Source organism: Anser anser (assembly GCF_964211835.1).
Source record: "Anser anser genome assembly, chromosome: 5".
Lineage (NCBI taxonomy): Eukaryota > Metazoa > Chordata > Aves > Anseriformes > Anatidae > Anser > Anser anser.
This window is the reverse complement of record NC_139725.1, coordinates 39,857,572-39,871,060: the sequence shown is the minus strand read 5'-3', so window position 1 is coordinate 39,871,060 and position 13,489 is coordinate 39,857,572. Positions and strand designations below refer to the sequence as shown.

The 13,489-nt window shown below is 54.5% G+C and overlaps 1 protein-coding gene across 1 annotated transcript in view; it reads left to right on the top strand.

Annotated features, from left to right (window-relative positions):
- MUC2 (mucin 2, oligomeric mucus/gel-forming) overlaps positions 1 to 13,489 on the top strand; it is an 84,100-nt gene that overhangs the window by 27,775 nt on the left and 42,836 nt on the right. The window contains exons 32-39 of the mRNA XM_083840293.1: positions 848 to 1,444; positions 3,241 to 3,882; positions 5,107 to 5,418; positions 6,644 to 6,955; positions 8,180 to 8,491; positions 9,593 to 10,234; positions 11,459 to 11,770; positions 12,995 to 13,306. Coding sequence (XP_083696419.1) covers positions 848 to 1,444; positions 3,241 to 3,882; positions 5,107 to 5,418; positions 6,644 to 6,955; positions 8,180 to 8,491; positions 9,593 to 10,234; positions 11,459 to 11,770; positions 12,995 to 13,306 — 3,441 coding nt within the window. The remainder of the gene's footprint in view (positions 1 to 847; positions 1,445 to 3,240; positions 3,883 to 5,106; positions 5,419 to 6,643; positions 6,956 to 8,179; positions 8,492 to 9,592; positions 10,235 to 11,458; positions 11,771 to 12,994; positions 13,307 to 13,489) is intronic.

Sequence of the window (13,489 nt, the reverse complement as noted above, 5' to 3'; positions counted from 1 at the left end):
AGGAGTAAGAGTGCACAACATATTTCTGCATCTCAGTTCCAATTCTTTGATTATTTTGAGCATAAGGATATTTTTTTCGTGGTGCTTCTGCCCAGCTTAGGCAGCTACTGTGCTGATGAAATGTCTGGCTTTTGCTGCTATTGGGCTTCATCCTTCAGCTGGAGAGGACATACACAGCAGGATGTGTGGTGTGCAATGGCAGGGGGGTTGTTTTTTGTGGCACTATCATTTCAAGCACTGTTGGGGCATGGCTTTTCAGACTTTATTCCCTTAATTCTCCTGCATTGACTTTGTGGTTGTTGCTGCCACTCACCTGCAGTTCTAGCTCTAGGAAGGCAGGTTTTAACTGGTAGGTTTGGGGAAAGGCTTTAGACCATCGCTAGACACTTGCTACAAACCAAGACTCTGGGCAGACAGATTCTGTCAGAGTTCCTATGACCATTCCTCACACTGCTGGGAACCAGCCTGACATTTTGGCAGCACTGTGTGTCCTATGCCTTCTCACTTTGTGGTCCTGTGTTTTGCCTTGAGATAAAACAGGCGCTGTGATAGGGAAGAGAAGGTGTGAGAGTTCTGACAGTCCCTGTTTGGTCCTGTTCTACTTAATGTTTTTCCCTTACGCCAGTTTCTTGCCATGAAAAGCCCCAAACAGCACCTTGCCCTTATTATGAGGGGAAGCAAATCTGGCTTGACAGTGCCTGTGTACTGATTTGCGGGGGGAGGGTGTAGGTGAGTGGCAATGACCAAGGTGCACCCTTGTGTGCAGTGGAGGACCATTGCACCGCTCATGAGTATGCTGTTTCTGTCCCTGCTGTTCCTAATGGTTCTTCTTTCTGATGTCTCCCAGTACTATATTGTGACTGCATATGGACAGACTGGTTCGACGTGAGTAAGCCAAACAATTCTGATGTAAACAGTGGGGACTACGAAACCTTTGAAAATATCAAGAAGTACAACACATCCTGGGAATGCCTAAAAGCTGAGAATATCTCATGCAGAGCAACGGACAAGCCGGACACATCCATTGCAGATTTAGGGCAGAAAGTGGAATGTAATGTTAACACAGGGCTCATCTGCAATAATAAAGATCAGGTAAACAGTAATACTACATACTGCCATAATTACGAGATTAGAATTTGCTGCATCCAGGACCAGAACTGCATTCCAAGTACAGAATACAGCACCGGTACGCCAACAACAGTGTCCACAACAAGGAGCACTACTTCGACTACAACTCTGTGGACACCAACTCGCCCACCGGTCTCAACGACAGGTCCCAGCAGTACCACCAGTGGCACGACGCCCTCCAGCAGCAGCACCCCGGGGACAACGTCTGTTACTCCTCCAACGACCACGTCCCCGACTACCCTGACTACTAGCAGCGCATCCACGCCCACACCGACACACACCACCTCCCTGTCACCTCCGTCCTCGACAAGCGAAGGTAATTGTCTGGCCATGGGGACACGTGTTTCCTTGTGGGGGGAGAAATGAAGGTCTGTGAGCACCTCGACTTGTGTGCGCTTTCTGTGTGGGACGAGGGCTGGCAGGAGTTATTGAGCCTTCCCGAAAAGCGCTGGTGCCCAGCGCTCGGCCTGAGGCTGGCTGTGTGGAGGTGAGGAGGGTGCAGGGGTCCTGGGCAGAAGCTCTGGTGTTTCCCAACGCCGCAGGGCCCTGTGGAGGTTGTTCCAGCCTGGGACTTCCGGCCGGCTTAGTCAGATAGGGATCGGAGTGGAAGTCTTGCGTTTGCTGCTGCGGGGCCTCATCCTTCAGCTGGAGAGAACGTCGTGAGCGGGAAGCGGTGTATGCGAGGGGAGGGGGGCTTATCTTTTGTGTCACTGTGTTTCCAGGCACTGCTGGGATACGGCTTTTGCCAACTTTCTTCCTTTTCTTGTGCTGCATTAGCCCTGTGCTCTTCTGGTGTATGCAGTGCTCCTCTCTCTCCTACGCGTATCTTCACGTCCTGCTGCACTAGCACAGAGGTAGCCGGTTCTGAGGCAGGCCTCAGTGTGTCCTCAACAGTTTCTAACAGTGCAAATGAAAAGCAGTTCTGGCATTGAGGCCCAGAGCGAGAACTAGCGTGCTCACGAGAGAAGGATGAAGCAGCATAGTGAGCCCAAGTTTCCTATCCCGCCATGGCAATACGTGGGGGAGTAGTTTCAAAAGGGCTGGCTGAGGTCTAGCGCAGATATTGCTCAAGCAGCTACTGAGGTTCAGATGAGCCAAGTCTCGCAGAGCGGAAGGGCTTCTGGAGTGACCATGCCCCGTGATTTCACGCACAGGGAGCGGGGATCTGTCCATGGCTTACAGGGTGAGAGCGATAGGGAAGGATGCAAAGAGGTGTCTGGTGATGTCCGTGAATTGGGCTGGATTTGGGACTGCTGAGCTCTTCTGTGCAGTATAGAGTTTTCAGACTCCAGAGAGCTGTTGCATGCAGCGTTGGTCCCTGGGGAAGTGTTGGCATCTGTCTGCCGTGCAAGCTGTAGGAGATTTTGTCTGTGATCCCCATGTTCTTCTGCAAGAGCCACGAGGAGAGCTGGTTCTGCTTTATTCCTGTTGACATTTCCTCTGCTCAGGTTGATGGCGTTTCATGAGGTTGCTGGAAAGCCACGGAGGTTAATGCCAAGCGCCATTTGCCGGTTTGCAATAAAGCACTGTGTTTTCTCAGGAACCACTCCCCCCGGCACCACATCTGTTGAAACTGTGTCGACCACCACTCGCCCGCCAATATCGACGACAGGCCCCACTCACCCCAGTACCACAACTGTCCCTATATCCACCACCACTCTAGGTCCCTGCAGTACCACCAGTGGCATAATGTCCTCCATCACGAGCACCACATCGACAACTGTTTTTAGTGATACACAAATATTGACTCTGTTTTGATGCCTGTTTTTCCATTGAAGAGGGGCTTTTTTTCTTTTCCTACTCTCCCTTTTGGTGTTGTTTGGGTGCAACTTTTCTACTTTCTTCCCTTTCCTCTCTTGCATTTTCTCTGTGGCCTTTCCTGCCACTGAAGTGTAGGTGTGGCTGTGAGAAGGCAGATATTCTCTGGCAGGATTCTGCAGAAGGCTTCAGATGGCAGCCCACCTTTTGCTAGACTCTGTGTTCAGACTCTGTGGCAGCCCTTACGTCCAATATATGCTGCTATGCCTGACCATTAGATCTGTCTAAACCTGTCTGAAGTGATTCTTTCCTTCCTCTTTCTAATTGTTTGCTTTTGTTGCTGTTCCCCATTAGAACCCTGCACACTCCCTCCAGAGGGCTGCACCTGGACTGACTGGATCGATGAGAGTTACCCACAATATGGCCCAAACGGTGGTGATGATGAGACCTTTGAGACGATTCAGATAAATAGGCCTCCATGGAACTGTGCAAAGGTTGAGAATATTTCATGCAGAGCAGAGAAATGGCCTGACATTCCCATTTCAGATTTAGGGCAAAAGGTGGAATGTAACGTTAACACAGGGCTCCTCTGTAAAAATGAGGATCAGAAGCCAGGAGGCATGATTCCAATGCCAGTCTGCGTCAATTATCAGATCAAAGTCTGCTGTGTTCCCGAACTACCTCCGTGGTGTACTACAACTACTACATCCACTACCACAACAACCATCCACTCCACAACCACAGAAGTAACCCATTCAAGCACAACGAGCACTCCTTTCACTACAACCACGACAACAACCACTCGCGCGACAGTCTCAACAACAGGTCCCAGCAGTACCACCAGTGGCACGACGCCCTCCAGCAGCAGCACCCCGGGGACAACGTCTGTTACTCCTCCAACGACCACGTCCCCGACTACCCTGACTACTAGCAGCGCATCCACGCCCACGCCGACACACACCACCTCCCTGTCACCTCCGTCCTCGACAAGCGAAGGTAATTGTCTGGCCATGGGGACACGTGTTTCCTTGTGGGGGGAGAAATGAAGGTCTGTGTGCACCTCGACTTGTGTGCGCTTTCTTTGTGGGACGAGGGCTGGCAGGAGTTATTGAGCCTTCCCTAAAAGCGCTGGTGCCCAGCGCTCGGCCTGAGGCTGGCTGTGTGGAGGTGAGGAGGGTGCAGGGGTCCTGGGCAGAAGCTCTGGTGTTTCCCAACGCTGCAGTGCTCTGTGGAGGTTGTTCCAGCCTGGGGCCTCCGGCCGGCTTAGTCAGATAGGGATCGGAGTGGAAGTCTTGCGTTTGCTGCTGCGGGGCCTCATCCTTCAGCTGGAGAGAACGTCGTGAGCGGGAAGCGGTGTATGCGAGGGGAGGGGGGCTTGTCTTCTGTGTCACTGTGTTTCCAGGCACTGTTGGGACGCAGCTTTTGCCAACTTTCTTCCTTTTCTTGTGCTGCATTAGCCCTGTGCTCTTCTGGTGTATGCAGTGCTCCTCTCTCTCCTACGCGTATCTTCAAGTCTCGCTGTACTAGCACAGAGGTAGCCGGTTCTGAGGCAGGCCTCAGTGTGTCCTCAACAGTTTCTAACAGTGCAAACGAAAAGCAGTTCTGGCATTGAGGCCCACAGCGAGAACTAGCGTGCTCACGAGAGAAGGATGAAGCAGCATAGTGAGCCCGAGTTTCCTATCCCGCCATGGCAATACGTGGGGGAGTAGTTTCAAAAGGGCTGGCTGAGGTCTAGCGCAGATATTGCTCAAGCAGCTACTGAGGTTCAGATGAGCCAAGTCTCGCAGAGGGGATGGGCTTCTGGAGTGAACATGCCCCGTGATTTCACGCACAGGGATCGGGGATCTGTCCATGGCTTACAGGGTGAGAGCGATAGGGAAGGATGCAAAGAGGTGTCTGGTGATGTCCGTGAATTGGGCTGGATTTGGGACTGCTGAGCTCTTCTGTGCAGTATAGAGTTTTCAGACTCCAGAGAGCTGTTGCATGCAGCGTTGGTCCCTGGGGAAGTGTTGGCATCTGTCTGCCGTGCAAGCTGTAGGAGATTTTGTCTGTGATCCCCATGTTCTTCTGCAAGTGCCACGAGGAGAGCTGGTTCTGCTTTATTCCTGTCGGCACTTCCTCTGCTCAGGTTGATGGCGTTTCATGAGGTTGCTGGAAAGCCGCGGAGGTTAATGCCAAGCGCCATTTGCCGGTTTGCAATAAAGCACTGTCTTTTCTCAGGAACCACTCCCCCCGGCACCACATCTGTTGAAACTGTGTCGACCACCACTCGCCCGCCAATATCGACGACAGGCCCCACTCCCCCCGGTACCACGACTGTCCCTGTGTCGACCACGACTCTCCCACCAATCTCAACGACAGGTCCCAGCAGTACCACCAGTGGCACGACGCCCTCCAGCAGCAGCACCCCGGGGACAACGCCTGTTACTCCTCCAACGACCACGTCCCCGACTACCCTGACCACTACCAGCGCATCCACGCCCACACCGACACACACCACCTCCCTGTCACCTCCGTCCTCGACAAGCGAAGGTAATTGTCTGGCCATGGGGACACGTGTTTCCTTGTGGGGGGAGAAATGAAGGTCTGTGAGCACCTCGACTTGTGTGCGCTTTCTGTGTGGGACGAGGGCTGGCAGGAGTTATTGAGCCTTCCCGAAAAGCGCTGGTGCCCAGCGCTCGGCCTGAGGCTGGCTGTGTGGAGGTGAGGAGGGTGCAGGGGTCCTGGGCAGAAGCTCTGGTGTTTCCCAGCGCTGCAGTGCTCTGTGGAGGTTGTTCCAGCCTGGGGCCTCCGGCCGGCTTAGTCAGATAGGGATCGGAGTGGAAGTCTTGCGTTTGCTTCTGCGGGGCCTCATCCTTCAGCTGGAGAGAACGTCGTGAGCGGGAAGCGGTGTATGCGAGGGGAGGGGGGCTTGTCTTCTGTGTCACTGTGTTTCCAGGCGCTGTTAGGACGCAGCTTTTGCCAACTTTCTTCCTTTTCTTGTGCTGCATTAGCCCTGTGCTCTTCTGGTGTATGCAGTGCTCCTCTCTCTCCTACGCGTATCTTCACGTCTCGCTGTACTAGCACAGAGGTAGCCGGTTCTGAGGCAGGCCTCAGTGTGTCCTCAACAGTTTCTAACAGTGCAAACGAAAAGCAGTTCTGGCATTGAGGCCCACAGCGAGAACTAGCGTGCTCACGAGAGAAGGGTGAATCAGCATAGTGAGCCCGAGTTTCCTATCCCGCCATGGCAATACGTGGGGGGAGTAGTTTCAAAAGGGCTGGCTGAGGTCTAGCGCAGATATTGCTCAAGCAGCTACTGAGGTTCAGATGAGCCAAGTCTCGCAGAGGGGATGGGCTTCTGGAGTGAACATGCCCCGTGATTTCACGCACAGGGATCGGGGATCTGTCCATGGCTTACAGGGTGAGAGCGATAGGGAAGGATGCAAAGAGGTGTCTGGTGATGTCCGTGAATTGGGCTGGATTTGGGACTGCTGAGCTCTTCTGTGCAGTATAGAGTTTTCAGACTCCAGAGAGCTGTTGCATGCAGCGTTGGTCCCTGCGGAAGTGTTGGCATCTGTCTGCCGTGCAAGCTGTAGGAGATTTTGTCTGTGATCCCCATGTTCTTCTGCAAGTGCCACGAGGAGAGCTGGTTCTGCTTTATTCCTGTCGGCACTTCCTCTGCTCAGGTTGATGGCGTTTCATGAGGTTGCTGGAAAGCCGCGGAGGTTAATGCCAAGCGCCATTTGCCGGTTTGCAATAAAGCACTGTGTTTTCTCAGGAACCACTCCCCCCGGCACCACATCTGTTGAAACTGTGTCGACCACCACTCGCCCGCCAATATCGACGACAGGCCCCACTCCCCCCGGTACCACGACTGTCCCTGTGTCGACCACGACTCTCCCACCAATCTCAACGACAGGTCCCAGCAGTACCACCAGTGGCACGACGCCCTCCAGCAGCAGCACCCCGGGGACAACGCCTGTTACTCCTCCAACGACCACGTCCCCGACTACCCTGACTACTAGCAGCGCATCCACGCCCACACCGACACACACCACCTCCCTGTCACCTCCGTCCTCGACAAGCGAAGGTAATTGTCTGGCCATGGGGACACGTGTTTCCTTGTAGGGGGAGAAATGAAGGTCTGTGAGCACCTCGACTTGTGTGCGCTTTCTGTGTGGGACGAGGGCTGGCAGGAGTTATTGAGCCTTCCCAAAAAGCGCTGGTGCCCAGCGCTCGGCCTGAGGCTGGCTGTGTGGAGGTGAGGAGGGTGCAGGGGTCCTGGGCAGAAGCTCTGGTGTTTCCCAGCGCTGCAGTGCTCTGTGGAGGTTGTTCCAGCCTGGGGCCTCCGGCAGGCTGGATCAGATAGGGATCTGAGTGGAAGTCTTGCGTTTGCTGCTGCGGGGCCTCATCCTTCAGCTGGAGAGAACGTCGTGAGCGGGAAGCGGTGTATGCGAGGGGAGGGGGGCTTGTCTTCTGTGTCACTGTGTTTCCAGGCGCTGTTGGGACGCAGCTTTTGCCAACTTTCTTCCTTTTCTTGTGCTGCATTAGCCCTGTGCTCTTCTGGTGTATGCAGTGCTCCTCTCTCTCCTACGCGTATCTTCAAGTCTCGCTGTACTAGCACAGAGGTAGCTGGTTCTGAGGCAGGCCTCAGTGTGTCCTCAACAGTTTCTAACAGTGCAAACGAAAAGCAGTTCTGGCATTGAGGCCCACAGCGAGAACTAGCGTGCTCACGAGAGAAGGATGAAGCAGCATAGTGAGCCCGAGTTTCCTATCCCGCCATGGCAATACGTGGGGGAGTAGTTTCAAAAGGGCTGGCTGAGGTCTAGCGCAGATATTGCTCAAGCAGCTACTGAGGTTCAGATGAGCCAAGTCTCGCAGAGGGGATGGGCTTCTGGAGTGAACATGCCCCGTGATTTCACGCACAGGGATCGGGGATCTGTCCATGGCTTACAGGGTGAGAGCGATAGGGAAGGATGCAAAGAGGTGTCTGGTGATGTCCGTGAATTGGGCTGGATTTGGGACTGCTGAGCTCTTCTGTGCAGTATAGAGTTTTCAGACTCCAGAGAGCTGTTGCATGCAGCGTTGGTCCCTGCGGAAGTGTTGGCATCTGTCTGCCGTGCAAGCTGTAGGAGATTTTGTCTGTGATCCCCATGTTCTTCTGCAAGTGCCACGAGGAGAGCTGGTTCTGCTTTATTCCTGTCGGCACTTCCTCTGCTCAGGTTGATGGCGTTTCATGAGGTTGCTGGAAAGCCACGGAGGTTAATGCCAAGCGCCATTTGCCGGTTTGCAATAAAGCACTGTGTTTTCTCAGGAACCACTCCCCCCGGCACCACATCTGTTGAAACTGTGTCGACCACCACTCGCCCGCCAATATCGACGACAGGCCCCACTCCCCCCGGTACCACGACTGTCCCTGTGTCGACCACGACTCTCCCACCAATCTCAACGACAGGTCCCAGCAGTACCACCAGTGGCACGACGCCCTCCAGCAGCAGCACCCCGGGGACAACGCCTGTTACTCCTCCAACGACCACATCCCCGACTACCCTGACTACTAGCAGCGCATCCACGCCCACACCGACACACACCACCTCCCTGTCACCTCCGTCCTCGACAAGCGAAGGTAATTGTCTGGCCATGGGGACACGTGTTTCCTTGTGGGGGGAGAAATGAAGGTCTGTGAGCACCTCGACTTGTGTGCGCTTTCTGTGTGGGACGAGGGCTGGCAGGAGTTATTGAGCCTTCCCGAAAAGCGCTGGTGCCCAGCGCTCGGCCTGAGGCTGGCTGTGTGGAGGTGAGGAGGGTGCAGGGGTCCTGGGCAGAAGCTCTGGTGTTTCCCAACGCTGCAGTGCTCTGTGGAGGTTGTTCCAGCCTGGGGCCTCCGGCCGGCTTAGTCAGATAGGGATCGGAGTGGAAGTCAGCGTTGGTCCCTGGGGAAGTGTTGGCATCTGTCTGCCGTGCAAGCTGTAGGAGATTTTGTCTGTGATCCCCATGTTCTTCTGCAAGAGCCACGAGGAGAGCTGGTTTTCCTTTATTCCTGTCGGCACTTCCTCTGCTCAGGTTGATGGCGTTTTATGAGGTTGCTGGAAAGCCACGGAGGTTAATGCCAAGCGCCATTTGCCGGTTTGCAATAACGCACTGTGTTTTCTCAGGAACCACTCCCAATGGCACCACACCTGTTGAAAATGTGTCGACCACCACTCTCCCGCCAATATCGACGACAGGCCCCACTCACCCCAGTACCACAACTGTCCCTATATCCACCACCACTCTAGGTCCCTGCAGTACCACCAGTGGCATAATGTCCTCCATCACGAGCACCACATCGACAACTGTTTTTAGTGATACACAAATATTGACTCTGTTTTGATGCCTGTTTTTCCATTGAAGAGGGGCTTTTTTTCTTTTCCTACTCTCCCTTTTGGTGTTGTTTGGGTGCAACTTTTCTACTTTCTTCCCTTTCCTCTCTTGCATTTTCTCTGTGGCCTTTCCTGCCACTGAAGTGTAGGTGTGGCTGTGAGAAGGCAGATATTCTCTGGCAGGATTCTGCAGAAGGCTTCAGATGGCAGCCCACCTTTTGCTAGACTCTGTGTTCAGACTCTGTGGCAGCCCTTACGTCCAATATATGCTGCTATGCCTGACCATTAGATCTGTCTAAACCTGTCTGAAGTGATTCTTTCCTTCCTCTTTCTAATTGTTTGCTTTTGTTGCTGTTCCCCATTAGAACCCTGCACACTCCCTCCAGAGGGCTGCACCTGGACTGACTGGATCGATGAGAGTTACCCACAATATGGCCCAAACGGTGGTGATGATGAGACCTTTGAGACGATTCAGATAAATAGGCCTCCATGGAACTGTGCAAAGGTTGAGAATATTTCATGCAGAGCAGAGAAATGGCCTGACATTCCCATTTCAGATTTAGGGCAAAAGGTGGAATGTAACGTTAACACAGGGCTCCTCTGTAAAAATGAGGATCAGAAGCCAGGAGGCATGATTCCAATGCCAGTCTGCGTCAATTATCAGATCAAAGTCTGCTGTGTTCCCGAACTACCTCCGTGGTGTACTACAACTACTACATCCACTACCACAACAACCATCCACTCCACAACCACAGAAGTAACCCATTCAAGCACAACGAGCACTCCTTTCACTACAACCACGACAACAACCACTCGCGCGACAGTCTCAACAACAGGTCCCAGCAGTACCACCAGTGGCACGACGCCCTCCAGCAGCAGCACCCCGGGGACAACGTCTGTTACTCCTCCAACGACCACGTCCCCGACTACCCTGACTACTAGCAGCGCATCCACGCCCACGCCGACACACACCACCTCCCTGTCACCTCCGTCCTCGACAAGCGAAGGTAATTGTCTGGCCATGGGGACACGTGTTTCCTTGTGGGGGGAGAAATGAAGGTCTGTGTGCACCTCGACTTGTGTGCGCTTTCTTTGTGGGACGAGGGCTGGCAGGAGTTATTGAGCCTTCCCTAAAAGCGCTGGTGCCCAGCGCTCGGCCTGAGGCTGGCTGTGTGGAGGTGAGGAGGGTGCAGGGGTCCTGGGCAGAAGCTCTGGTGTTTCCCAACGCTGCAGTGCTCTGTGGAGGTTGTTCCAGCCTGGGGCCTCCGGCCGGCTTAGTCAGATAGGGATCGGAGTGGAAGTCTTGCGTTTGCTGCTGCGGGGCCTCATCCTTCAGCTGGAGAGAACGTCGTGAGCGGGAAGCGGTGTATGCGAGGGGAGGGGGGCTTGTCTTCTGTGTCACTGTGTTTCCAGGCACTGTTGGGACGCAGCTTTTGCCAACTTTCTTCCTTTTCTTGTGCTGCATTAGCCCTGTGCTCTTCTGGTGTATGCAGTGCTCCTCTCTCTCCTACGCGTATCTTCAAGTCTCGCTGTACTAGCACAGAGGTAGCCGGTTCTGAGGCAGGCCTCAGTGTGTCCTCAACAGTTTCTAACAGTGCAAACGAAAAGCAGTTCTGGCATTGAGGCCCACAGCGAGAACTAGCGTGCTCACGAGAGAAGGATGAAGCAGCATAGTGAGCCCGAGTTTCCTATCCCGCCATGGCAATACGTGGGGGAGTAGTTTCAAAAGGGCTGGCTGAGGTCTAGCGCAGATATTGCTCAAGCAGCTACTGAGGTTCAGATGAGCCAAGTCTCGCAGAGGGGATGGGCTTCTGGAGTGAACATGCCCCGTGATTTCACGCACAGGGATCGGGGATCTGTCCATGGCTTACAGGGTGAGAGCGATAGGGAAGGATGCAAAGAGGTGTCTGGTGATGTCCGTGAATTGGGCTGGATTTGGGACTGCTGAGCTCTTCTGTGCAGTATAGAGTTTTCAGACTCCAGAGAGCTGTTGCATGCAGCGTTGGTCCCTGGGGAAGTGTTGGCATCTGTCTGCCGTGCAAGCTGTAGGAGATTTTGTCTGTGATCCCCATGTTCTTCTGCAAGTGCCACGAGGAGAGCTGGTTCTGCTTTATTCCTGTCGGCACTTCCTCTGCTCAGGTTGATGGCGTTTCATGAGGTTGCTGGAAAGCCGCGGAGGTTAATGCCAAGCGCCATTTGCCGGTTTGCAATAAAGCACTGTCTTTTCTCAGGAACCACTCCCCCCGGCACCACATCTGTTGAAACTGTGTCGACCACCACTCGCCCGCCAATATCGACGACAGGCCCCACTCCCCCCGGTACCACGACTGTCCCTGTGTCGACCACGACTCTCCCACCAATCTCAACGACAGGTCCCAGCAGTACCACCAGTGGCACGACGCCCTCCAGCAGCAGCACCCCGGGGACAACGCCTGTTACTCCTCCAACGACCACGTCCCCGACTACCCTGACTACTACCAGCGCATCCACGCCCACGCCGACACACACCACCTCCCTGTCACCTCCGTCCTCGACAAGCGAAGGTAATTGTCTGGCCATGGGGACACGTGTTTCCTTGTGGGGGGAGAAATGAAGGTCTGTGAGCACCTCGACTTGTGTGCGCTTTCTGTGTGGGACGAGGGCTGGCAGGAGTTATTGAGCCTTCCCGAAAAGCGCTGGTGCCCAGCGCTCGGCCTGAGGCTGGCTGTGTGGAGGTGAGGAGGGTGCAGGGGTCCTGGGCAGAAGCTCTGGTGTTTCCCAACGCTGCAGTGCTCTGTGGAGGTTGTTCCAGCCTGGGGCCTCCGGCCGGCTTAGTCAGATAGGGATCTGAGTGGAAGTCTTGCATTTGCTGCTGCGGGGCCTCATCCTTCAGCTGGAGAGAACGTCGTGAGCGGGAAGCGGTGTATGCGAGGGGAGGGGGGCTTGTCTTCTGTGTCACTGTGTTTCCAGGCGCTGTTAGGACGCAGCTTTTGCCAACTTTCTTCCTTTTCTTGTGCTGCATTAGCCCTGTGCTCTTCTGGTGTATGCAGTGCTCCTCTCTCTCCTACGCGTATCTTCACGTCTCGCTGTACTAGCACAGAGGTAGCTGGTTCTGAGGCAGGCCTCAGTGTGTCCTCAACAGTTTCTAACAGTGCAAACGAAAAGCAGTTCTGGCATTGAGGCCCACAGCGAGAACTAGCGTGCTCACGAGAGAAGGGTGAATCAGCATAGTGAGCCCGAGTTTCCTATCCCGCCATGGCAATACGTGGGGGAGTAGTTTCAAAAGGGCTGGCTGAGGTCTAGCGCAGATATTGCTCAAGCAGCTACTGAGGTTCAGATGAGCCAAGTCTCGCAGAGGGGATGGGCTTCTGGAGTGAACATGCCCCGTGATTTCACGCACAGGGATCGGGGATCTGTCCATGGCTTACAGGGTGAGAGCGATAGGGAAGGATGCAAAGAGGTGTCTGGTGATGTCCGTGAATTGGGCTGGATTTGGGACTGCTGAGCTCTTCTGTGCAGTATAGAGTTTTCAGACTCCAGAGAGCTGTTGCATGCAGCGTTGGTCCCTGGGGAAGTGTTGGCATCTGTCTGCCGTGCAAGCTGTAGGAGATTTTGTCTGTGATCCCCATGTTCTTCTGCAAGTGCCACGAGGAGAGCTGGTTCTGCTTTATTCCTGTCGGCACTTCCTCTGCTCAGGTTGATGGCGTTTCATGAGGTTGCTGGAAAGCCGCGGAGGTTAATGCCAAGCGCCATTTGCCGGTTTGCAATAAAGCACTGTGTTTTCTCAGGAACCACTCCCCCCGGCACCACATCTGTTGAAACTGTGTCAACCACCACTCGCCCGCCAATATCGACGACAGGCCCCACTCCCCCCGGTACCACGACTGTCCCTGTGTCGACCACGACTCTCCCACCAATCTCAACGACAGGTCCCAGCAGTACCACCAGTGGCACGACGCCCTCCAGCAGCAGCACCCCGGGGACAACGCCTGTTACTCCTCCAACGACCACGTCCCCGACTACCCTGACTACTAGCAGCGCATCCACGCCCACACCGACACACACCACCTCCCTGTCACCTCCGTCCTCGACAAGCGAAGGTAATTGTCTGGCCATGGGGACACGTGTTTCCTTGTAGGGGGAGAAATGAAGGTCTGTGAGCACCTCGACTTGTGTGCGCTTTCTGTGTGGGACGAGGGCTGGCAGGAGTTATTGAGCCTTCCCAAAAAGCGCTGGTGCCCAGCGCTCGGCCTGAGGCTGGCTGTGTGGAGGTGAGGAGGGTG